Here is a 24,353-nt window from a genome sequence, read left to right as displayed (position 1 = left end):
TGGGGAACCACTTATCTCTTGTCTTTCTATATAGTCTTTTCCATTTGTCTCAAAACATTCTCTTATGTCTTTTTTTCTTTCCCAACAATGGAAGACGTCCTTGAGGATTGGAGGAAACTCTCCTTAACAGAAGTTGAGGGAGCAAAAGTAAGTCTTAAGAAATCCAGGAATTTGATTGCTAAGGAATATGTTATAGCAGCAAAATTTTTAACCAAGAGAGCTCTGAACGTAGAAGCCATTGGCAGAACGTTTAAACCCCTGTGGAGGTCAAGGGGCGAATTTACGATCAGAGAAGCCGAGGATCATGTCCTCTTATTCGTGTTCGAGCATGAGAATGATGCTGAAAGAGTTCTAGCCTCAGAACCGTAGGTGTTTGACAAACATCTAGTCCTCTTCAAGCGGTTTGATTTTTCTGTCCATACAAGAAATATGAGGTTTACTACTACGAAGTTTTGGGTCCAATTACATGGACTACCAATGAGCATGATGGACCCAAAAATGGCGATAGAAATTGGTGAAAAACTAGGTTCGGTGTCGGCGTCAAAGAACACTAAGGAGATGGTGGAGGGTACATTCCTTCACGTCAGAGTTGAAGAATATGTCTCTAATCCTCTCTGCAGAGGTAGGAAAGTAGCCATCAATGAGGAGTCTGAAATTTGGGTCTCGTTCAAGTACGAAAAACTTCCAAATTTCTGTTACTGGTGTGGTGTGGTATCTCATGCAGGCAAGGAGTGCAATTTCTGGCTTAGCAGTAAAGGGAAGCTTCGACAGGATCAACAAGGTTATGGGAATTGGCTTCGAGCACTACCTTTCAACCTGGGAAAAACTATGGTCACCACCGTGGTTGGAATGGGTGATGGATTAGGACGTGCACCGACCGATACCAGTGTCTCAGTAGCTCAGTCACAGCAGCACACGTTGGTGAACAAACCGACCACTCGTCACGGTGTTAGGGTAGATGTGGATAGTGACAAAACAGTAAATCCAGATCATCAGGCTTCTAAGGATGAGTTATAATCTTACATGTGTCCAGGAGTTAATGCAATTATTTAGGGGAGTAATTCGATTCATAAACCACTAATTTCCTAAACATATCCCACCGAATTTGATATGCAACTAAATGAAATTGATTCGGATATTCACACAAAAGGAAACAGAGGTAACGTGCAAGACACTAACAGCAAGTCTTCAAGTCCACCACGCCGAACGGAATTAAATGGAGAATATGTAGTAGAATTTAATGATAATCAAAACTCAAACATTGATTGTATCTAGCTCAGCGATTCTCATGCACCACATAAATGGAAAAGAATTGAACGTGAGTCTCACGTGCATAGCCAAACCCCTAATTCGTAGAATCCCTTAGAAAAGAAAAGAAGGATGTAGAAGCAAATCTACCTAAGTTATAGAATAAAGAAGTCCATATTTCGAAGGCAAAAGTTCAGGAAATTTCAATGGTGGAGGCTGCAGGGCAACCCTGCCAAGAACAATGAGTCTGATTGTGTGGAACTGTTGTGGGCTTGGGAACCTACGTATAAGGAAAGAGCTTGACATAATGGTTCGAGCAAAAGATCTCTCCGCTATGTTTTTAGTTGAAATATGGGCGGATGAAGCAAGGCTAAAAGAAATACAACGTAATTTGAATTTTGAAAATTTATTTTTTGTTGAATGAAATAATAGAGGTGGAGGATTGGCATTGTATCGGAGTAACTCAATAAATTTAAATGTTGAATCTTTCTCTAAAAATCATATTGATGCTATTATTAATAAAGGTGCAGGGGATGCTTGGAGATTCACAGGATTTTATGGTGAGCCAGTGACGCATAAACGCCATGAATCATGGGATATGCTTTGTTAGCTCAAGAACAAATTCAAGTTGCCATGGCTCTGTGCAAGAGACTGAAATGAGATAGTGAGAAGTTCTGAAAAGCTTGGGGGGAGCCACACAAGTCATGCCCAAATGCAGCTATTTCGCGATGTTATTGATGAATGTGGATTTATTGACCTTGGTTTCATTGGGTCACAATTCACTTGGCAGAAGCACTTTGCTAATGGGCACTCCATTTGGGAAAGATTGAATCGAGGCCTTGCAAACAATGATTGGTTTATGCAGTTTGCAAGAACAAAAATTCACCACCTCTCCTCCAATGCTTCGGACCATTGCCCATTATGGATTATTCCAGATGGTCTAGAAATCCCAAGCATTACTAAACCATTCAGATTTGAAGAAATGTGGCTATCCGACAGAGGGTGCACAAATGTTGTTGAATCAGTATGGACATCCCATAAAAAGGCCAATCCTAGCATCAAGGTGATCAAGAAGATAAAAAAATGTGGAAAAGAATTACAAGACTGGAACCGAAAGCATTTTGGGAATGTGAGAAGTAAGCTTGAGAAAAAAAGAAAATTATTGAGGGAGGCAGAGGAAGAAGCTATGAGATCAAGAGTGAATTTTCGGGTTAGAGAGCTTAAAAAAGAAATAGATGAGCTAGTGGACAAAGAATATAGGATGTGGTTTCAAAGATCTAGGGTGTTGTGGGCAGCCAATGGAGACAAGAATTCAAAATTCTTCCACTGCTGTGCCACCCAAGGGAAGAGGAAGAATTCTATCCTTAAAATCCGCAAAGCTAATAGGGAGTGGAGTTTGAATATGGATCAAGTCACAGAGACCTTAACTACCTATTTCTAGGAGCTTTATACCTCAGCAAATCTGCCACCATGTGAGGCAACCACAAGCTCAATCAACCAAGTGATCAATGATTAGATGAATGAACAACTCTCCCGGGAATTTCAGGCTTAGGAAGTGCAACAAGCTATAAAGCAGATGACGCCACTAAAGGCACCAAGTCCAGATGGTATGCCTCCTCTATTTTTTCAGCATTACTGGAATTTAATTGGAGATGATGTAATAGATTCAGTTCTTACTTTTCTTAATTCAGCATCTTTACCCGAACACCTAAACCATACTTTTGTTACTCTCATCCCAAAGAAAAAAAAATCCCTAATATGGATCTGATTTTAGGCCTATTAGTCTTTGTAATGTCTTATAAAAGATTTTTTTGAAAGTCTTAGCTAATAGGCTTAAAGGCATTTTACCAAAAATTATCACTGAACACTAAAGTGCCTTCACCAAAAGCCGCCTTATTTTAGATAATATTTTGGTAGCATTTGAATCCCTACATAGCATGCAAAAACACACAGGGAAAGATGGTTTCATGGCATTCAAACTTGACATGAGCAAGGCCTATGATAGGGTGGAATGACCTTATCTAGCAGCTGTCATGAAAAAATTGGGGTTCAATGATAGATGGATTAAACTTCTCATGTTATGTGTTACTACTGTTTCCTACTCCATTCTTGTCAATGGGGAACCCAGAGGATTAATCCATCCATCAAGGGGCATTAGACAAGGAGATCCCATCTCCCCATTCTTGTTCCTACTATGCACGGAAGGCTTTCGTGGCCTAATCAGTCAAGCAGCAGCACAGGGTGATATTCGAGGCTATTCTTTATCTAGATATAGTCCTTGCCTAACCCACCTCTTTTTTACAGATGATAGCCTCTTGTTTTGTAGGTCCACAGTTCAAGAACATAAAAAAATCCTAGACATTCTAGACACTTATGGCAGGTGTTCGGGTCAACAGATTAATAGGAATAAAACTACCATCTTCTTCAACAAATCCATTGATGAGATCACAAGGGACCACATAAAGCTTGCATTGGGAGTGGAGGAAATAAGACAATATGAGAAGTACCTTGGCCTTCCATTGCTTGTTGGAAAAAATAAAAAGGCCAACTTTAATTACATCAAAGAAAGGGTATGGAGAAAAATTCAAGGATGGAAAAAGAAGCTCTTATCACAAGCAGTAAGGGAAATTTTAATCAAGGCTATGGTTCAAGCAATCTCAAGCTACACCATGAGTTGTTTCAAACTCCCTTTGGGTTTATGCATAGAAATTGAAAGCCTTATAAGGAAGTTTTGGTAGGGTCAGAAAGGAGACAGGAGGAAGATTCATTGGGATAAATGGGAAACACTATGTCTTCCAAAATCTGAAGGGAGAATAGGCTTCAAAGACTTGGCCCTTTTGAATGATGCACTACTTGCTAAACAAGCATGGAGACTTTCGCACAATAAGAATTCCCTATTTTATAAGGTCTTCAAATCAAAATTCTTTCCAGATTGCTCAATTATGGAGGCCTCAAATTCTCATTCAGGATCCTATGCTTGGTAAAGTATCCTAAAAAGGCGTGATGTTTTGTTGAAAAGTGCTAAATGGAGAGCAGGAAGTGGGGAGTCCATTAGTGTGTGGCTTGATGCATGGCTGCTATCATTGGATCACCCATGAATCCAATCACCAATTGTTGCAGGTTTTGAGGATATTAAAGTCCAAGACCTCATAGATCCAGTGGCACACAGCTGGGATGATTGTCTCATACACGATCTGTTCAACACTCAGGAGGTAAGCTTGATAAAGAGTATTCCCTTATGCACTACCTTTGTTGCAGACACACTCACATGGCCTTTCAATGCATCGGGCACATATACTGTCAAGTCAGGTTACAAATTCTTAGCAAAGGAAAAGCTCCACAATCAGGTTCCTTGTCACTCAGATCACAACAGTGAGTTGTGGAAGCCGATTTGGGGTCTTAATGTCTCAAAAAAAATCAAATATTTTGTATGGAGGTCAAGCAGGGATGCTATTCCAGTGAAGAAAAACCTGAAGAGGAGGAAAATTTTCAGTGAAGACACATGTGATCACTATGGGCAAGCTGAAGAATCGGTCTTACATGCAATTTGGGAGTGCTCCAAACTTTCTCCAATCTGGGACGCCATACCAAAATTTTCATTCCGCCAAGCTAGCTCATTTGCAAATATAAAGGACTTGCTTCTCTATGTCTCAAATACATGTAGCAAGGTGGAATTAATGGTGGTCATCATGTGGAACATTTGGTTTCGTAGGAACCAATTGAGAGTGAGCAACGAAGATCACCCCATCTCCCAGGTACTTCTAACTTCCCAATAATCCTTAATCGACTACCAACAAGCAAGTAGCGCTCAAAGAGCTCAGAGGGTCACCCCACCAACCCGAGTTGCATGGCACCCTCTACCTGATGGCTATGTGAAAATTAACTTTGATAAGGCAACATTCAAGGACATAAATAAGGCAGGTCTAGGAGTAGTTATTCAGGATGGCTTTGGATAGGTGCTGGCCTCTCTATTAGAGCAGATTCAACTCCCTTTTCTCTTCGGACCTAGTTGAAGCTATGGCAATGGCATATTAGAAGGGGATTTATAATTGATAATAAAAGCACTACAAAGCAAGGAAGATTCACTAGCTCCCTTTGGTCACATCCTAGCTACAGCCAAAACCACAATAGATGTCAACTATATTTCATTTTCCCACATTCATAGACTTGGCAATTCTATTACTTATAACTTTGCAAAACATGCACGACATGTCGCAAGTTTAAAGGTGTGGATGGAGGATGTTCCTCCACACCTCTATTCTGTATTGTTAACCCATGGTTGATTTAGTTAAATGAAATTCAAGACTTGATTCTAAAAAAAAAAAAAAAAAACTCATCAATTTTAGCAATATAGGTTAATGTATTCATCCCTATTACAAAGACTAACAAAACATGGAATATGTTAAATATATCAAGCTAAGATATGCATTGACAGCATCAACTAATAGTTATTGAATGAAATTCAATAACTACTCCCAACTACCAATGATATCCAAGCGGTGCATAACAAAAGTTCACGCTTGACGTTTATTTCAGTTTTATTTTAAAATTTTAAGAACCGATGCCATTTATCTCTTGACGACATTATTATGAGCCACACTTTGATTAACAAGAACAGGTATATCTCTCATATAATAAATGGCATGTGGGTTCAAAATATCAAAACATGAGTAAACATCAAGAAACTGTTTTTCTTTTATTTTAAAATCCAATCACATGCTATACAATCATGATTTTGAAAACCTGGCTTTGATATCAATTGTTGGAAAAACTGATTTTGCATCTCATACAAAAACCATAGCGGAAGCAACAGAATGATCTACTTCATTCATGATAGATGACATGTAACCTTGAATTCTAGTACAAAGAAGCGAAAGCGTACCTTGGTGCAGTAAAATTCAAAAACAAGACTTGAAAATACATTTAATCTTCATCCCAATTCCATATGGTGCCCAACATGAGTGGTCTCTCAATCAGTTCTTGTGTACATTGATTTTCCTTTAGAAAAGTGTATTTCCAAGATTCTATAGAGAAAAACTTTTTTCTCTTCCTTTTAATCATACATACATTTTAACTACTTGGCAATTACTTTATTTAATAACTCTTCTTAAATAAAGGGAAATGCTAATGAGTGTCCTTAGGGCACTGGTTAATAATCCATTTAAAGAAAATTTTTATAGGAAATGAAAAAAATAATAATTAATATTTTGACAATTTTTTTCATTTTCCATAAAAGTGATATCAAAACTTTCCTAAAATAAATTATTAACAAATGCTCTGAGAGCACTCGTTAACATGACCCATAAATAAATAACTGATTACCTAATTAGGTTAGCCTTTTGGGCTAAAGTGTGTAGTTTGGAATGGGACCAAATGGACTAATAAGGCTCTAGCTCTAATGGGTTTCAAACTTATTTGTCAACTCTTAACAAGCCCAAAGTTACCATTAATTATATAACAAGTACCACTATGGAAATATAATTGCACTCTAGGCCTTATTAATAAATTATTTCCCAAAACTCTAATATGATAGCATTCGACCCCTCCATGAAATATTCATAGTAAACAAAATCATAATAAATTGTCACTTTGTAAACAACTATTTTATTCCTTAAGTACCCTGTTTAATCTTCTAGTTATTCATATTTATGAAATCTAATTTCATAATATATAAACTTTAGTAACTCTTACTAAAGTGGCTAGCCCTGAATAACCAGTTTCGTTAAATTTATTTCAAAGGGATACTCTGTGTCTCTATAGAAAGAGATTATGGATTCCATCTTGAGAATATGTATTCCCTCAACACTACATGTGGTTACCCAACATACTTAGGTTTTTATCGTTAATCTAAATCCCACTCCTAATATATCAAAGTAACTTACATTTCATGATCGAGTTCACTATTCTCTTAGGATTAAGAGTCTATGAAAATAGAAGTCGTGAGATTAATTATTCAGGTAACAATTGTTAATTGAATAATTAATCTCACAGCAGTCCAGTTCAATATGTCTTATGCACTTAAGACATATCAACACATCAACTAGAAGTCTCCACTTCCATGATCAAGATAAACCATCTTAGTTAATATATTATAGTTTTCGCAGATGAAACGTCCAATTTCATCACCGACTACGAACTATATTTTAAGTTTACAAGGAACTTGTGGTTTATATCTTTTGTAACTAAATCACATACAATGCATCTCAAGGATTATGATAATGTCTCATTAGTTCATTTATAAATAGTCTCATATAATTAAATAATTTAATTATTTATAACATGCCAATAAATTGAATTTTAGGACACAAACCCTAACACACATTTATTGTACTTATGGAGTATTCAATAATTTTCCATGAGTAACAGTATAAGACCCAAATTTGGTGCTAATTATGAGTAACGGTAGGAGGATTTTGTGTGATTTTCATATTTATTGCTCTGTTATCCTTCTCTTTTGTGTATTACTGACTTGTCAAGGAGACAAAAGTCCCAACTTGGATAGAAGAGTTTGAAATCGATCACAAGGAAGTGGCGTAGTAAACATCATCAAGCTGATGAGAGGTACAAACGAACTTAGTGACAAGATCACCTCGAGCAAACTTAGTATGTGCATGAAAAACCAGGCTAACCGACTTGTATAAGGCACTGGTGTTGTCACAAAAGAGAGTAGCCAGAGTACGTAAAGTGATACCAAGGTCACGTATTTTAAAGGAGATCCAAGTGACTTCAAGAGTGGCAGTAACCATATCTCGATACTTTGCCTCTATACTAGAGCGAGAAAGAAAACTCCATAACCATCGTGGAGCGACAAGTAAGAGGACAACAAGCCCAATCAGAATATTAAAATGTATAACAATCAAGTGTGTTGTCCCGTGGGAGATGAATACCAAATTTGAAGGCATGGATGGTAATTAATTTCTGGCCCATTACTACCTCACAAAGCTAAGGAGCGATGGGTTATTTCTAGCAATCCAATTGCCTACCATACCTTCCATGTAATGCCAAGTGTCTTCTACTTTGTTATCTATACTATTATTTTAGAGGTTTTCTCTGTTTGGACTGGATTTTTTTTTTTTTTTTTTGTTCCAAAATACCCATATTTTCCTAAATTTAAGTAGGGACAAAAACTCTTACTAAAACATTGCCAATAAAATAAAAATAGACCACATTTTTTTTTTTTTTGTGATAAATAGGACCATTCTTTTGGTTAAACGTTTTCAATTTTTTTTAATAGAATTTGCTTTCCTTGCTCCAAGATCTCATGTTTTTTTTTTTTTTTTCAAATATCTTCTTATTTATTTTGAATTTAAAGGAAAAAAAAAACTATTACTGTAACTTCCCATCCACACCCTTAAATTTAACAAATTATTAACAGTAGCCTCTTAGCATGAACACTTGCTCAAAAACTCTTTTTTTTTTTTTTTTTGTTCCAAAATACCCATATTTTCCTAAATTTAAGTAGGGACAAAAACTCTTACTAAAACATTGCCAATAAAATAAAAATAGACCACATTTTTTTTTTTTTTGTGATAAATAGGACCATTCTTTTGGTTAAACGTTTTCAATTTTTTTTAATAGAATTTGCTTTCCTTGCTCCAAGATCTCATGTTTTTTTTTTTTTTTTCAAATATCTTCTTATTTATTTTGAATTTAAAGGAAAAAAAAAACTATTACTGTAACTTCCCATCCACACCCTTAAATTTAACAAATTATTAACAGTAGCCTCTTAGCATGAACACTTGCTCAAAAACTCTTTTTTTTTTTTTTTATTTGGTTAAGGTGAATAATTTGCATATATTATAATTGTGATTACTATATTTTTCAATCATAAAAAAACCTAGGGGTGTGACGAGTGTTATGCATTTGTGGGTGAAATATTTTTTTCATCACACCCCTAGATTTTTTTGTAATTGAAAAATTGTAGTAATCCCAAATTATCTATACTACTATTTAAGAGGTTTTCTCTATTTGGACTGAATTTTTTTTTTTTGGTTCCAAAATACCCATATTTTCCTAGATTTAAGTAGAGACAAAACTAAAGAATAATTTAGTAAAACTACTCCTTTTAACTCCAACTAAAACATTGACAATAAAATAGGACCACATTATTTTTGTGATAAATAGGACCACTCTTTTGGTTAAACGTTTTCAATTTTTTTAATAGAATTTTCCTTCCTTGCTCCAAGATCTTACGTTTGTTTGTTTGTTTGTTTATTTTTCAAATATCTTCTTATTTATTTTTAATTTAAAGGAAAAAAAAAACACTCTTATTAAAAAACTATTACTATAACTTCCCATCCATATCCTTAAATTTAGCAAATTATTAACACTAGCCTCTTAGCGTGAGTGCGTGCTCAAAAACTCTTCTATTTTTTTTATTTGGTAAAGTTGAATAATTTGCATCCATTATAATTGTGATTACTACATTTTTCAATCACAAAAAAACCTAGGGGTGTGATGAGTGTTATGCATTTGCGAGTGAAATATTTTTTTCATCACACCCTTAGGTTTTTTTTGTGATTGAAAAATGTAGTAATCCCAAATTATAATAGATGCAAATTATTAACCTTTACCAAAAAAAAAAAAGCCTCTTAGCACGCACGTAAGCATGTGCTCAAAGACTAGTATTATTAACAAGTTTCTTCCAATCCTCTCATATGTTGGACAAGTGTCTTACACATGACATATTTCACCAAGGCAAGTGGGAAGGTTAGCAAATTAATACATGTTATGCATACCAAGTCGCGTGTCATTCTTTCTAGCTTTACATGTGACTGTACGCCAATAAATAACCATTCTTTTGCCTTAACAATTAAAATTACTTGAAAAAAGTTAACTAATAAGAGCATTGATTTAGGAAATATTTTTAAAAATTTATAATGAGAAAAGAAAAAAGTAACTAACTTTTGATAGTATTTTATATTTCCCATGAAAGTGATATAAATTTTTTTCTAAAATGATCAATTAGCAAATACCCTAATAGTACTCACTAACCAAACCCAAATTTTTTTTTTATAGTACAAACATATACTTCCTCTAAATAATTTAATTCTTATTTGAGACTTGGTAGCTACGATTTTCTTTTTGGAAAGCTCAAAGTAATATATCTTTAACGTGCTAATTCTAATTTGATAAGACTTAATTTTTTTTTTTTAAATGGTTAGAAATATTTACCTAATATATTTAAATTGTTAGAAATACTTACATAAAACTATATCTTTACAGCTTAAACTCACACCCCTTGCTCTCCCAAGCACTTACGTGGAGGGAGGTACCAAACCAAACCAACTAGGTTGTGCTTATAAGACCGATTTAGGTGATAGTATATTTAGTATCACGAATGAAACAAGCAAAACATATTATCTTTGCCAGCAAATGTGTAAAAAAAATGAACTTGCAGATCAGAATCCAAAGAATTCCCAATACGAAAATGATCTAACCCGTAAAAGCAGAAACACAGGATAATTGAATCTGAAGCATTTTTCAACAAAAAACTAACCGATCAAAGAGACACAAGTCAACAACTATCTCATCATGGACACCAATGACCGATCAATAAAGAACCTAGGAAATGGAAGGGTAGCTTCACAACTAATCAAAGTCCCCAGAATCCAAAGAAGGATTGAAAGGGAAGAAGTGCAAAACAAACTGATCAGAAATGTATAATAATATCAAAACAAAAAGAAGCACTTATAAAAAAAAGTTTCTTGTTTTTGCTTCTCTCGTGCAAGATGGATCATACCAAACTCCCACTTAGTAACTCCACAAGCTCGCTCTTCTTCATCTTCGAATACCCTTTTATGCCACGAGTCTTTGCAAGTGCCCTCAATTCCGTTAGCTTCAATGCACTCAAATCCACATGTTCACTTATCAGCTGCTTATCTACATTCTCATTATTACAAGGTTCATCAGTATCTGAAGGCTCAACCTCTGACAATGTTGCAAGCTGAACATCTGGAAAAGTGACAACGGGCTCGGGCTCAGACTCAGGCTCAGGCTCAGGCTCAGGTTCAAGCTCCAGCACTGACTCTTGTTCAGTCTTTAGGTCACTCTCAACCTGATTCTCCTCACTCTTCTCACTCAAATTCACTTGGGGCATGATAGTGTCCTCACCAGAATAAATGGGTTGGTATTTTACACGAGGAACAGGAGACTTGCGTTGGAAATTTGATGGAGGCCTACTTGAGGGAGAGGCATTACGTTCTTGTTCCTCATCCTTCAAACTGCTATTTGAATTATCAAAGCTTGAACTTTTTCCTTCGTTGTATGGGTCATTCTGTGCTGGTTGGTCCAAAATAAAGTCTTTGTTGCTGTCATTGATCCCACTACTTCTCTTGCTTTGCTCGGCTGAGTGTTTCCTTAATAACTTCAGGAGCGAATCCACAGTCTCACTCTCTTTGCCTTGACCTTGCAAGGCTTCAATCTTCTTTTCTTCTTTGGTTGCAGCTCTCTCTCGAAGTTGAGCCTGGACCTTTCTAAATAGCTCAACAATCTCCTTCTCCCTAGGTCCAGGTGTTGCAGTTGCATTAAATTTAGGAGTACTGGAGAGAGAGAGTAGTGGTCCATTCTTCGAAGATAACATATCAGATTCATCGAGGTTGACAAAGCCCTCTCTCTCTTCATTTTGTCTGTTCCTGTTTCTGGAGAAACTGCGCCTGTTTTGTCTTGAAAAGTCTGGGTTTCTCCTATGACCGCCAGAATTTGCTTGGCAGACAAAAGCTACTCCCTTTGAAGCACATTTCAATGATCCAATCTTGAACTGTGAATGGAACCTACAGTCAATAAGAGAAGAAGGAGATACAGTGGTTGCTCTTCCAGAAACTCCTGAACAAGGGAGACATCCACCTTCTACCACTCCACAACCTGCAAGAAAGCCAAGATCTATGTATATTTATTAAAAAATGTCAAAAATAACAGTTTGAGAAGCTTTCCTTGTTTTTAGCTCATCACATATGCATACAGCCCTTAGACATCTGATGTGCCCACACGTAACAAAAACGTTCAAATTACAACTATTGAAACACTTTTTCAATGGTTGGAGCTGGTTTTCACTCCTATACATTTCCTTATAAACATGGTAATTAAATAACATGTCCACAAAGTTCAGAAAACAACTTAAATAAGCATGAACACACATATCAAAAGCACGAAAATCAAATTTGCCTACTAGCACATAAACACAAATAATGTTGTGAGAGGATCAAACTATTAAAAAAAAAAAAAAAAAAAAACTAACACTATCTGAGGATATTGAGTGCTTAAAGCACCAATTAACCGCTTGTGCCACTAGCACATAAACACAAATAATGTTGTGAGAGGATCAAACTATTAAAAAAAAAAAACAAAAAACTAACACTATCTGAGGATATTGAGTGCTTAAAGCACCAATTAACCGCTTGTGCCACAATAAAAAGGCATAAGTGTCAAGTCTAATACTATCAGAGGATATTTAGTGCTTGAAGCACCAACCAACCACTTGTGCCACGTACCATACAAAAGCATAAGCATCTAGTCCAGATAAACTTATTAAACCTGCAGAGATTCACTGCTCTCAAATCAATTTCTTACCCTCAGTCCACCACCCAAAAAATAATAACACTGCTCAGGTCAATCTAGAGAGAAGGAGAAGAAGATGAAGAAGAGAAGTGTCAAGGCTGACTTCTTGTTAGAAATTCAAAACTCAAGTTCAACTAATCAGAAAAAGTACAGAAAAGTAACTTCAGAGACTGGTGTTCTGCTCAACAGACGAGACAAGTGGTATACATGTTTGAGAACTATGGTCATAAAGTTACAGAAGCTCCTGGCTCAACCAGAGTGAAATTCGAACTTAACTTCACCAACCAGTAAATTCCAGTAGAAACTTATGGCTTAACCAACCAGCAAGAATAAAAATGCAAACTTAAACAATAAATCACCACCATCACCGTGTGTGTGTGTGTGTATAACATTGTTACCTACATTCAAGACCCCCAAAAAGGCATTTCAACGAACAGATTGTAGGCATTACTAAAAAGAAATTCACAACAACACACAAATGGGATATTTAATTTCCAATAAATTATCCAAACAATAACAATACCCTGAAATAAGTAGAATCAAGATCCATTTCAACGGCAATAACAAAACATCCATATACATACACTGATGCACAGACTACACACAAACAAAAGCAAGAGTAACACTCAAATAACCAGCCAAACTACGAATACCCATTGGAAAAAGGTTGATAAAGAAAATGCAAATAAGGTTCAAAATCTCAAAAAGCAAAAGGGAGAAGTGAGAAACAGCAAGCAACATGAGCAACAAAATCTTCTTGACCAATGTGCACAAGCAGAACCATCAAAGGAAGCTAAGCTTTTTTTTTTTTTTTTAAAAGTACAACTTTGCACATTTGGGCTCAACTATACTCGAAACCCTAAAGCTCTGTTTGGTTGCTGGGAAAACAGTTTCTACGAAAAAGAAGAAATGGGAAAAAGAGAAAAAGGGATAACGGGGCACCCACTGAGTTTTTCAGAGGAACCAAACAGAGCGTAAAGCGCAACGAATAAGAGAGTACCTGGAACGTTCTTGGAGAGAAGGTGGACTACTTGAGACATTGCATACAGAGCTTAAAGAGTGAGTGAGTGAGTGAGTGAGAGTTCAATGGCGGTTTTGCATTTTATGGTAGCGTGTCAGAAAGTGTGTTTGGTTTTTCTCAGTTTATACAAGGTTTTTGTTTGCAAATTTTATATAGCCATTGATAAGGGACTCGCTGGGTAATATGTAGTTTGGTTTGGGGCAATAATGGGCAAAAATTAGTGGGCTTGTTATTTTGACTTTTGAAGCGGCAATGTGTCGGGCAAGTTTCGGGTTCGGGTTGTGTGCTGGACTAGCAACATTTTCCTAGTAAAAAACCAAAGAAATAAACTTGAATGATGTTTATGAGAGCAATTAATTTAGAGGCACAAAATTTTTTACCAATACCGAAGTCCGAACAAGAATTAATAAAAAATTTGGTTATAATCATTGTGTGTTGCAACAAATTTTTTTTTTAAATCTTTCAATCTTTTGTTAATTAGTAATCCAAAATATCAAAAACTTTTGTTTTTTGGTATGTCTTGACCATAATAAAGTCTTAAACCCCTTCATTTTTGTCTCCACTTTTATAAATTATAGACATACATTCCATGTATTCTATTTTAGTCCTAAATATTAAAAATCTTTTAAACTTTAAAGCATCTTATCAAATTTCTAATTTCTAATTTGACATTAACTATACATCTAGTTTCATTCACTAAAATGATATCACCTAATGTTTTAAATTTCATTCTACACCGATTAGTATTTACCATATCTTGGTACACAAAATCCCTTGTTATGTATCTGCTCAAATACAAAGCTGTACTGAGGTGTTTCGAGCATTTAAGGCAAAACTTCATTTCAACTTAGAATAGAATTTGGACATTTTGTCATATCATTTACAAAAAGTATACACTAAGGAACTTATTACTCTTGGATTGATTTAGTGAGCTCATTTATGAAATGCAAAAAATGAATTTATTTATAATAAAAGTGACTAAATTTTATATTAGCCGTCAACCTAACATAACTCTCTTCCTATATTCAAACTTGATACTAACTAGGAACAGAATATATGACACTAAATATTGACACATACTTGATTCAACCGAGTATGCTTCACTTTGATTCGGTTTGGGAGGAAGAGTGTGTAAAAGGTACGCTCATTATTTTGAGACAGCAATGTGTTTGGTTTGTTTCAAGTTTGAGTTGAATGTCCTGGGATTGTATTCTTCCCGTCCTTTCTTCTTCTTATTTTTCCCTTTCTTTTGATCATATTTGAATAATTTGAATTTGAAATACTAGCAACATTTGCCTACAATTTTACTTTGACTGGTTGAACCCCCAAAAAATATTTACTTTGAATAGTGTTTTGAGCTGTATATGAGAGCTTCCTACCACTAACTAAACTACCTTTGCAGATAATATATAACATTTGATTATGCGTACAAGAATACTATCAATATTGCACATAGATTGTCAGATAACCATGGCATGTAATACAACACATAAGTTCTAATAAACTTGGGACAATTTTGTTTTTTTGGGGACTTCACAATGTAAAATTCCTTTTAATGATTTTGGAAGAATATTTTCATGCCACGTAAAAATGTAGCCATAATTCAATTCACTCCCTCCATTGAGTTAAGATCCGGAGGTTGAATTCTCTCGCTTACACTTTGATAAAAAAAAATAATAACAGTAATAAAGTAGAACAAAAACATACGGTTATGGCCATCTAGTTAGAAATGATTTAGATTTGATGAATTTTATGATGAAATTTCCTTAACTCAGGAAAAGAAAACAAGAGCGATTGCCATAGCCTCCTTTAAAACACGCTTCCCAGCAAAAGCATTTTTTCCTGTAAGTTTCGTGCACTGTTTATAGAACCCACAAGTACCATATTCAGCAACTTTTTTCTTTAAAACTAGATCGTACGGTACTCTTCATACATTTAAAAATAATTTTGCTACAGTGTTTTCAGTTTTAAGTTTTCAGTAATAAGCGGTATCCAAGCAGACCTATAGTAGCAGCAAACAAATGAAATCAACCATCTCGAGACCAAATTATTCATTGGACAGTCAAAGGCATCCCAAAAAATCCTAATCCTGCTTTGGAAGTGGTGCTAACCACGACGAGGACCATGGCAAACACAAAATCTAACTTATTTTTTTTATAAATGCAAGTGATATCACAAGGCCCGAAGGCAAGTAGTACTTGTTTTTGTTGCTATGAGTTTGCCTTCCTTTTTATTCGTTTGTTATTGGCCTTTTACCTTTGGCTTGTTTCGTTTGTACTATATATCCCACGGGAAGAAAAGAGAAGGAAAACAAAGAAGATGACCTCGAAATGGCTTAGGCAGCAAAGCTTGAAGGGTTCACTTAATCAAGGTTCAATCGATGGTGTTTTTTTTTTTTTTTTTTTCCTTCTTTTGTCAAAAGTTTGTTCGGAAAAACATAGTAAAATAGGATTTGGTGAACATTTTAAAGCATGTTTTTGAAATAGATTGACCAACAGAGCCGTTAGAGCAGTGATTAGGGTATTACATCTTATAGCAGAGCAATAACAGAAATGAAAAACTGAACCTCTCAAGATGAGTATCACAGTAATTTTGGAGCATAAAAAGCACATGTTAAAACATGCCCAAGTATGGCCAGCAGGTGGGGTGAAAAATAGGAACAGTTTTCGGAATCAGATGTTATTCTTCCAACACTTGACAACAGCAAGCTCACAGGCAACTAAATGCAAGCGAAGAGTATCCCAATATAAGCATCCAGAACAGCAACAAGATTGATTCCTTTTTGCCCTTTTGGCTAGATTTTAAGACTAGAATACTGTTCCAATGCAAAGTTAAATACAGCTGAAACTCAAAATTCGGTACAGGCTGCTTCATATGCTGAGTAGGGAAGAAAGACCAGATTGCCCGATTAGCACACCTGGTCAAGGATAACCATAAATACACCACAATTCGATGAACGTTTAAAAATCCCCTCTTTTATTTTTCCTTTGTAGTTCAAACAAAATGGATGAAAAGTAATCCAATAGGAAAATGGGGAGGCAAGAGCAATACATACAAACCAAGTCAATGCTTTCTGTGGGCACATTTAGGCTTTATGATTTTTTGCCATCTCATCAACATCAAGTTCGACTTCTAACACTGGTGAATCCTTTTTCATACTGAAATGACTGAGGAACACAAAAATTTCTGTCACCGGGACATTTTCTACCATAAGATAAAAATGGGTAAAGTAAAATGAACTTGAGAAGCAGCTCACCTGTTCTGCACAGGGCCATGATCCACAGCTGTTCGCAGGCAATATATTACTCTACCAACAATATCTGTCATGGGAACTGGACCAAACGTTCGACTGTCCTTGGCTTCCTGCTATTAGAGGATAAAAGGGAAGACAAAAAGGAAAGAAACAAATTATCCGTTCATGCCAAGGAATTTCAAGAATCAATCATCAACATATGCTTTATATAATAATTTATCCTCACCACTCTATGGCACACAATTCTCACAGAGGAAAAGAATTATAAAAAAATGAAGAAATTAGTGAAAAAGGAATAACTGAATTTGTAAGTTTAGCATGATGCTAGATGGGTAACGCTGGACTGGATCCAGAAGTGGAAACTCCTAAAACTAGAGGGTGCTGTCATTTACAAAAAAATCTTGTTGTATTGAGACCAGAAGAATACAACAAAGTAAATATACTATAATTTTTGTATTTTATTAAGTACAGGTCATAAACGTAACATATTAGTCCTTGCCCTCTAACATTCTAAAACTCTAACAGAATAGAGCATATTTTAAAAGATTCCTACATTTTTTTTTTTAATAAGTAAAAAGATTCCTACATTTATTAAAAATTTGGTGTAACTGAAATTTACTATCTTTTATTTATTATTATTTCTTTCTTTCATTTATTCCCTGTTTGCTAGCCAAGAAATTGAGCAACTGAATATAAATAAATTTGGGTCCATGTTCTCTTCTCTAATGTCGTTAACAAAAGAGACAGAAAGGGGATTTATTTTCTTCTCCGGACAAATGAACCAGAATGAGGTGCGAGAGCAAAGACAACAGCAATACAAAATCCATCCCAACATTCTTGATCATCAGCAAAGACAATGATCATAACCACAAATCTATTAATTCAAAACATCTTTTACTTCTGTATTCATTATATGATATATAGTTTCTCTAATTAACACAGTAGTTGACTTGGAAATTGGTTATGGAAGACTTGTGAAAACAGGCTTCAATTAGAGAAAGGTAATGGATTATGCATTCGGAATCCCCTCATATCATGGCCAATGAGTCCTTGACTCTTCAAAACCTCCAACCACTTGAGATTTTTTATTTTAAGAGATTTTTTCTCTGATTTCTCTCCCAACCAAAATTTCCCTCTACCCGTGCAGGCCTTACTTCAAATTTCAATCCCAAAACAAACCACCAACACAAACACCAAGTTCGTGGCCATTGCTCCCAAGAAGCGAATGCCAGAAGCAAGGACCACAATGGTCTTAGCCTCAGCCAGTGGCCCAAGAACTCGATCAAAAACATGCTTGAGAAAGAGCCTTCTCGTAATTGGTCTTCATATTTGAATCAAACCTCTAAGCTGCAACATGTGGTCATTCTTCAATTGAAGGAAGGAAAAGATGGAAGCGGCATCTAGGAGGAGAGAGCGGATGAGGAAAAAGAAAATTCGAAAAGGAAAATCTAGGGATTTTACTGATAACTCAAGGGAAATATGGGGATTTTGGTATCTTTTTAGGGGTAAAGTAGTGAATTCATTGTGGGAGTTCAAAAAAAAAAAAAAAAAAAAAAAACGAAGTGTCAAATAGTGATTTCATCAATAACTTAAGGGTAAAATAGGAATGTTATATTTTTGATAGGAAAAGTGTATTTAAGTAAAAATGGAATGTTATATTTAACAAATGATAGGTTAATCCAAAAAGAAAAATGGAATGCCTATTTAACAAAGTTAGGTCAAATAATGGTTTTAGGGTTTGACTGTCATTTCCTCAATAGATTGGAGGGAGTGTCGTGTTGTGAAATCTCAAGGGAGAGATTGGCGTAATTTACTCAACTTATTTTTATTGGTAAGTTATACACAAGTTCACCCTCCACAAGGGAGAAGGTGCAATTTTCTTTTTTATTTTGGAGATAGGTAGATAGTACGGAAAGAAGGGGGGGGGGGGGGGGTGTTTAAAACCATAGACATGGGGCACCACAAAGGATGCCATTACCATTGGGCTATCACTTGAACCCTTGAGGTGCTATTTGACCTAGAGTTCATTGGCTAATTTGAAAGAAGAAACACTGAAATTGGATTTGTGGAAATATCTATTAATACTTTACTTGCTGTTTGGGAGCACAGTAATTTCTCTCAGCTGATTTGCTTTTCCAAAATGCATACTATGTAGAAAGAAGTGGGGTAATCCATTAGACAAACCAAACAATTTGGCTGAATGAATATTGGATAAGAAAGTTATATTACCTTGGGCTTTAAGTTCTCATTGTCAGCCAAGACCCAGCACTCATCCTTGTCAAGAATAAAAGGCTCATCTTTTTCATCCTTAGAGATCATTTCGTACCCTTCAATAGCAGCCAATCTTCTGACTAGATAGTCATCTGATTTCTTGGGGTCCTTCACCACCACCACATCTCCAACAAAAACACGCCTGTCAATGAAACATGCATGCTGTAAATCAAGTTGTGAGTCAAACAAGAGATATCAAGATACTACACAACAAATGTGATATCAAAACAATACTAAAGCGTGTGAACAAAGGATGGCAGCATTCTGGAACTGAAATGAAAGCTATTATTTCTTAGCTTCTGCGTTTTATTTTTTTCCTTGGCTTCTACATTTTATGTTTCCAAGGTCATGCTTACAAGCATATTTATTAATAAAAATCATATCATGTACAACAAGGAAGATTCATCACGAAAACTATTGGACTCAACAACAAAATCCAACTTTCTTACCAACATATGAAAAGCTACGAACTTAACCAAATCCACATTAATCTATAAAACACATAGCATTTGCTAAATAGAGTCATTACAACATAATCATACTTTCTCAAGCAATCTGAAAAAAGAGCATCTGAACCTGGGGTAGATCTCTATTAGGAAAAAACTCTTCTCCATTTCAGATTGAGAAGCCAATCGACTTTCTGAAGTTCGATATAAGTCTTACATGCTGGGCTTTCATCTACAAGCTAATTCAACAAACTAGTGAGTGTACCAACTGTTTCTCAGTATGAATCTTCTGAGTGACAAACAAAGGTTTTCTTAACGAGATAAATCCAAAAGTATCATCCTAAAAAAGTAAGGTTTCACACACTTATTCAATTGATAATTCTCCCTATAACTATGATGAAATTTCTGTCTCTTTCCCCATATATTTTACTAAAACTTTTAAAAGAATTCCAGAATTGTATCTCTTGAATTTTCCAAAAAACTGCTTTCGAAAGAGAAGCAGGTCTCCTTTCACTCATATACTTACGGGCGACAGCTAACAAGTCCCTAGAAATATATGATCTAATTCAATGTGGTTTACAATTAGGAACACATATACCATCTCCACATTGACTATCGTCCCACAGAGGGAAGCACAAACAATGAGCACCTCCATTGTCAACTTATCATTTGCAGGACACAAAACAAAATGAAAAAGCTAGAATCAAAAAACAACATACCCCAACCCAAATTGGGTGTCAAGTTTGGAAAGAAAAATATTTGAGGAGGCTCTAATAATGTTGACCACGCCATCTATGTAATAGTGTTTTACAATAAATTTTTTGATAACTACTCAATTGTATTGATATTAAAGATTACAAAAAAGAACAATAGGGATAAAATGGAATATACCAATCATATACTCCTAAATATTCCAACAATTAAGGGTACAAAGAATCTAAAATCACACATATTCAATGGTCTACACCCATCCAAGGGTATCCAATAGAAAAGGGTCCCAATAAATTGAGATATCAACCTCTCAGTATTCAAATATAGCCTTTCAAATGTCTTTCTAATCCTCTTCTCCTTATCTACCACATCAAAAACAATGGAGCTATATTCCAGACCCTAGTTCGGCACCAGCAACAAAGAACCCTTCTCACTGCTTTAGGCATCACCCATTTTACAACAAAAAAAAAAAACAAAAAATAAACTCCATAACTCCCTCACTATTGTACAATGCAAAAGCAAATGATCAACATGCTTCCCCATCATGTTTACACATTACACGTCGATTTACTATGAGCATACCACTTCTCACGAGGTTGTCTATTGTAAGAATCATTCCCAATGAAGCCATCTATATGAAGAAAGCCACCTTCAGGGGAGCCTTTGCCCTCCAAATTTCCTGGCAAGGGATATCCGAAACAACACTCCCTCTTAATGCTTCATAGTACAAACGAAAGCTCAAACAAATGTCTTTATTTAATTTCCTAACCACCTGATGCTCTGAATTCATATTAATCCAAGTAGACTATAGCATCTCAAAAGAGTATAAAATGACACTAGTATCCAATCCTAAGCAGACCTGACAAGCGTTGCATTCCAATGAACTCTGCCATCTATCACCTCCACATACTCTTTTACATTAGCATTTTTATGTGAAACAATCTGATATAATTCCGGAAATAAAGATGCCAGGTTAGAGTCTGCATACCAAGTATCATGCCAAAATCTGATTTTTCTGCCATCTCCAACCCAAAACCCAATCAATCTGCACAAGAATTCCACTCACTTGAATGGCCTTCTGAACTCCTTTTCCAAGAATGTTCATTCTCCTTAGTGAACCTCCATCGTCACCTCCCCAATAGCACCTGATTAAATGCAATTAACTTACAAATATCCAATCCTCTTTTACCTATCGACATGCATGCAGTTTGCCAATCCACGAAGTGTACCTTTTCCTCCCTCCTAATTCCACCCCAAACAAAATCCCACTATAATTGTTCCAATCAAAACTATTATATACAAGATAAATTTCTCTCATGAATTAAAGCCAACTAGATTTCAGTTGCTCTATTTTATGATTTTAAATTTATTTGAAGAGTAACTAGAGAAATTGGAAAATTTAATTGCTTTAACTTTATGAATTGACAGTCAATATAGGACAAAGAAAAAACAAACTTAATACTTGTCGTTTAATACGTTATGAACCATTTACATTCAGACATTATGAAATCACATTCACAAATCCACATTTTAAACCCCCACAAATGGCAAACATATGAAATGCCTACTATGAAGGTCATATATGGGATCAAAAACTCATTAAACTTAGGATAAGATTATAAGTCATGACACAGAATTTAAAGTTTGTAAAGTATATTCAGAAGAAAAATATATATACTTGATCACCAGAATGGTCCAAATATGTCAACGCCAGAACTAGGAAATTTAAGCTGCAAAAAGAACAGAAAAAGAGATCACTTCAGTAAAAGAAGAGTAAATTACGTGGGATCTGCAGCTGGTAATTTCCGGACCAGAAGAGTTCCCCCTTGTGGACCAATAGTAGGGGCCATTTCCTCTCCCTTATTCCAGTGCAAGTATGTCAACTTTCCCTGAAATAGATTCTTCCAAACAGCGTCACCCATTTCTCTGTCGGTAATTTGACCTCTTTTATAGCTCTGTATCACATTGCAAATGTGATCATAATTTTGCAGTAGAAAAAAAAAAGGTAAAACAAGTGCAGTATATCCAAGAAGAAAATTAAGCATTACTTAACCATGTATAACCTCTATTTAGTTGAAACAATTATTCCCCTACAATAATCCTAAAAAGCTTATGCTTTTCAGGATTATACAATGAGGCAAGCCTCAAACAAAATGAAGATGCCACACTTTCGGACTTGAGCCTTAGATCTCCTAAGAAGTACACCTCAAATACACAATTCATCTTTTTTGTGCATCCCCTAAACTCCTAAGGCAACTATTTCATCTATAAGCTAAAAATCCTAAGAGCCATCCCCTTCTATTTTTCATCTTAGATTTATTAGACTAACACTTCTTTTATATAAACATTTTAAACAACCTAAGAAAGCTGGCACATAAAAAAAGCTTAAAAATTGATTATTCAAGCATATCCCAGAAAACCCATTTGCCATTTAGACCAAAACGGCAAAACCCCATGACCAAAAAAACCCAGATGCAAAATCAACAGGAAAAAAAAAATGTCAATTACAAGGAGAGGACAACAATCTAGGATATGAAATACACAAAAATCAACAAAACCCATGAGTATTACAAAACATAAAAATGATAAATGGGCAGAGAGTGTGTGTAAGAAGTGAAGGACCTTCCAGCTAAGAGAGACGGAGTACTCGAGCTTGTGAGCTATGTATCGGAACCAAGTTGATAGGGAAACCATCGCAGAGAGACCCTTCAGTGTTTAATGTTGTTGTGGTTTTAGTTTACAATACTACTTTTTCTTAATAGTTGTATCGGTACTGGTTTCAGCTTTGAGGGGATTTCTAAAACCCTTTAAATTTCTCGGATATTTTTTTTTCGATCTCACCCATTTCCACTATTTTTATAATTTCAGCATATATTTTACTCTTTCTTAATTTGGTCCTATTCTTATCCATAAGTTTTTTTATTTTTTTTTTAAATTAATGATAAAATAGTCTCAAATTTCCATCAAAAAAAAAAAATAGTCTCAAATTTGTTTGGCTTAAGAAGGTAAGAAAATGCCTTTCATCAATGATTTTTTTTTTAACTCTCTCTTGCATGACATTCAATTAGCTAAACAAAATTTAAGACGAAATTATAAGTGCAATTGGTTCTTTAAATTTAAAGTGATTTCTATTAGTTCCTCAAATTTAAATATGAGCGATATTAGTCATTTTGTTAACTATTGTTACTGCCTAACATTCGCATAAGCTCATGCAAAATTTTATATTTATTTTAGGATAAGAATCTACTCTTTCTATTTTACTTTTTTACTTTTTAAAACACCTCACATCAATTTATCTATTTTAAACTACATTTCATTAAAAAAAAAATTTCTTTATTTTTTTAAATATTTATCTTTCTTCACACATAACAATCATCTACTTTTTTCCTTCATTTTCGAGATATGTAAAAAAAATAAATAAAAAAATAACTTATTTGGAAATAGTGTAAATTACACAGTTATCATTTTATTTTAAAAAAAAAAAGTTAGTGTAAATTACACGGTTATTATAACAAACTTGTAAATTTACACTTTTAAACATTAACTTATATGGATCTTTAAATAAAACTGTGTAAATTTTACACCTTATATTATACACTCACTATGTGAGTGTTTTGCCTTCCATTATATCTTATTTTTCAACATTTCAAAAACAAAATTTAAATGATCCTGTTTGAAAAAAAATAAAATTACTTGACAAAATGTTTAAAAAATTACGCTTTGAAAAGATACGATTTAAAACCACCTTACGTAACCACAAACTAATATTCTAAAAAAAAATTTTCCATTTTATGTATGTTCCGTAAATTTTATAAGTGAACCACATTAAACGTTTTTTCTTTTTAAA

The 24,353-nt window shown here is 34.9% G+C and overlaps 3 protein-coding genes across 7 annotated transcripts; 1 reads left to right on the top strand and 2 right to left on the bottom strand.

The window, feature by feature from the left end:
• The first annotated feature begins 1,960 nt into the window (after nucleotides 1-1,960).
• Nucleotides 1,961-2,689, top strand: LOC112019246 (uncharacterized). Its single transcript, XM_024051773.1, has one exon. The coding sequence runs from the start codon at nucleotides 1,961-1,963 to the stop codon at nucleotides 2,687-2,689; it is 729 nt and encodes a 242-aa protein (XP_023907541.1).
• Nucleotides 2,690-10,693: 8,004 nt separating this feature from the next.
• On the bottom strand, nucleotides 10,694-13,969 carry LOC112019281 (rho-N domain-containing protein 1, chloroplastic). 2 transcript variants are annotated; one of them, XM_024051820.2, is made up of 2 exons: nucleotides 13,805-13,969; nucleotides 10,694-12,129 (listed from the first exon to the last, which is right to left on the bottom strand). In XM_024051820.2, exons 1-2 carry the CDS (start codon nucleotides 13,842-13,844, stop codon nucleotides 10,985-10,987), a joined length of 1,185 nt encoding a protein of 394 aa, XP_023907588.1. In that variant the 5' UTR covers nucleotides 13,845-13,969; the 3' UTR covers nucleotides 10,694-10,984. The 2 variants fall into 2 exon arrangements, with proteins under 2 accessions (XP_023907588.1, XP_023907589.1); XM_024051821.2 differs by having other exon boundaries at nucleotides 10,694-12,111; nucleotides 13,805-13,968.
• A 2,307-nt stretch (nucleotides 13,970-16,276) lies between these two features.
• Nucleotides 16,277-23,342, bottom strand: LOC112019265 (mitochondrial ATP-independent inner membrane protease subunit 2). 4 transcript variants are annotated; one of them, XM_024051802.2, is made up of 6 exons: nucleotides 23,129-23,342; nucleotides 22,289-22,461; nucleotides 19,308-19,491; nucleotides 17,082-17,191; nucleotides 16,877-16,992; nucleotides 16,277-16,742 (listed from the first exon to the last, which is right to left on the bottom strand). In XM_024051802.2, exons 1-5 carry the CDS (start codon nucleotides 23,198-23,200, stop codon nucleotides 16,911-16,913), a joined length of 621 nt encoding a protein of 206 aa, XP_023907570.1. In that variant the 5' UTR covers nucleotides 23,201-23,342; the 3' UTR covers nucleotides 16,277-16,742; nucleotides 16,877-16,910. The 4 variants fall into 4 exon arrangements, with proteins under 4 accessions (XP_023907570.1, XP_023907569.1, XP_023907568.1 ...); XM_024051801.2 differs by having other exon boundaries at nucleotides 16,881-16,992; XM_024051800.2 differs by having other exon boundaries at nucleotides 16,277-16,992.
• Between the last annotated feature and the right edge of the window lie 1,011 nt (nucleotides 23,343-24,353).

This window comes from Quercus suber, unplaced genomic scaffold (assembly GCF_002906115.3).
Source record: "Quercus suber isolate HL8 unplaced genomic scaffold, Cork oak 2.0 scaffold_33, whole genome shotgun sequence".
Classification (NCBI taxonomy): domain Eukaryota; kingdom Viridiplantae; phylum Streptophyta; class Magnoliopsida; order Fagales; family Fagaceae; genus Quercus; species Quercus suber.
The sequence above is the reverse complement of the archived record's forward strand: the minus strand, read 5'-3'. Positions and strand labels throughout refer to the sequence as shown.

What these genes read in the sequence shown, in the direction of transcription:
- LOC112019246 (XM_024051773.1), top strand. Translation starts at nt 1,961, where the DNA reads ATGCAGCTATTTCGCGATGTTATTGATGAATGTGGATTTATTGACCTT.
- LOC112019281 (XM_024051820.2), bottom strand. Translation starts at nt 13,844, where the DNA reads ATGTCTCAAGTAGTCCACCTTCTCTCCAAGAACGTTCCAG. An exon ending in TCTCTCCAAGAACGTTCCAG is followed by an intron (nt 12,130 to 13,804) that starts GTACTCTCTTAT and finishes AAATATACATAG; the next exon opens with ATCTTGGCTTTCTTGCAGGT.
- LOC112019265 (XM_024051800.2), bottom strand. Translation starts at nt 23,200, where the DNA reads ATGGTTTCCCTATCAACTTGGTTCCGATACATAGCTCACAAGCTCGAG. An exon ending in TTACCAGCTGCAGATCCCAC is followed by an intron (nt 19,492 to 22,288) that starts GTAATTTACTCT and finishes TTTCATTGACAG; the next exon opens with GCGTGTTTTTGTTGGAGATG. An exon ending in CATGGCCCTGTGCAGAACAG is followed by an intron (nt 16,993 to 17,081) that starts GTGAGCTGCTTC and finishes TGTGTTCCTCAG; the next exon opens with TCATTTCAGTATGAAAAAGG.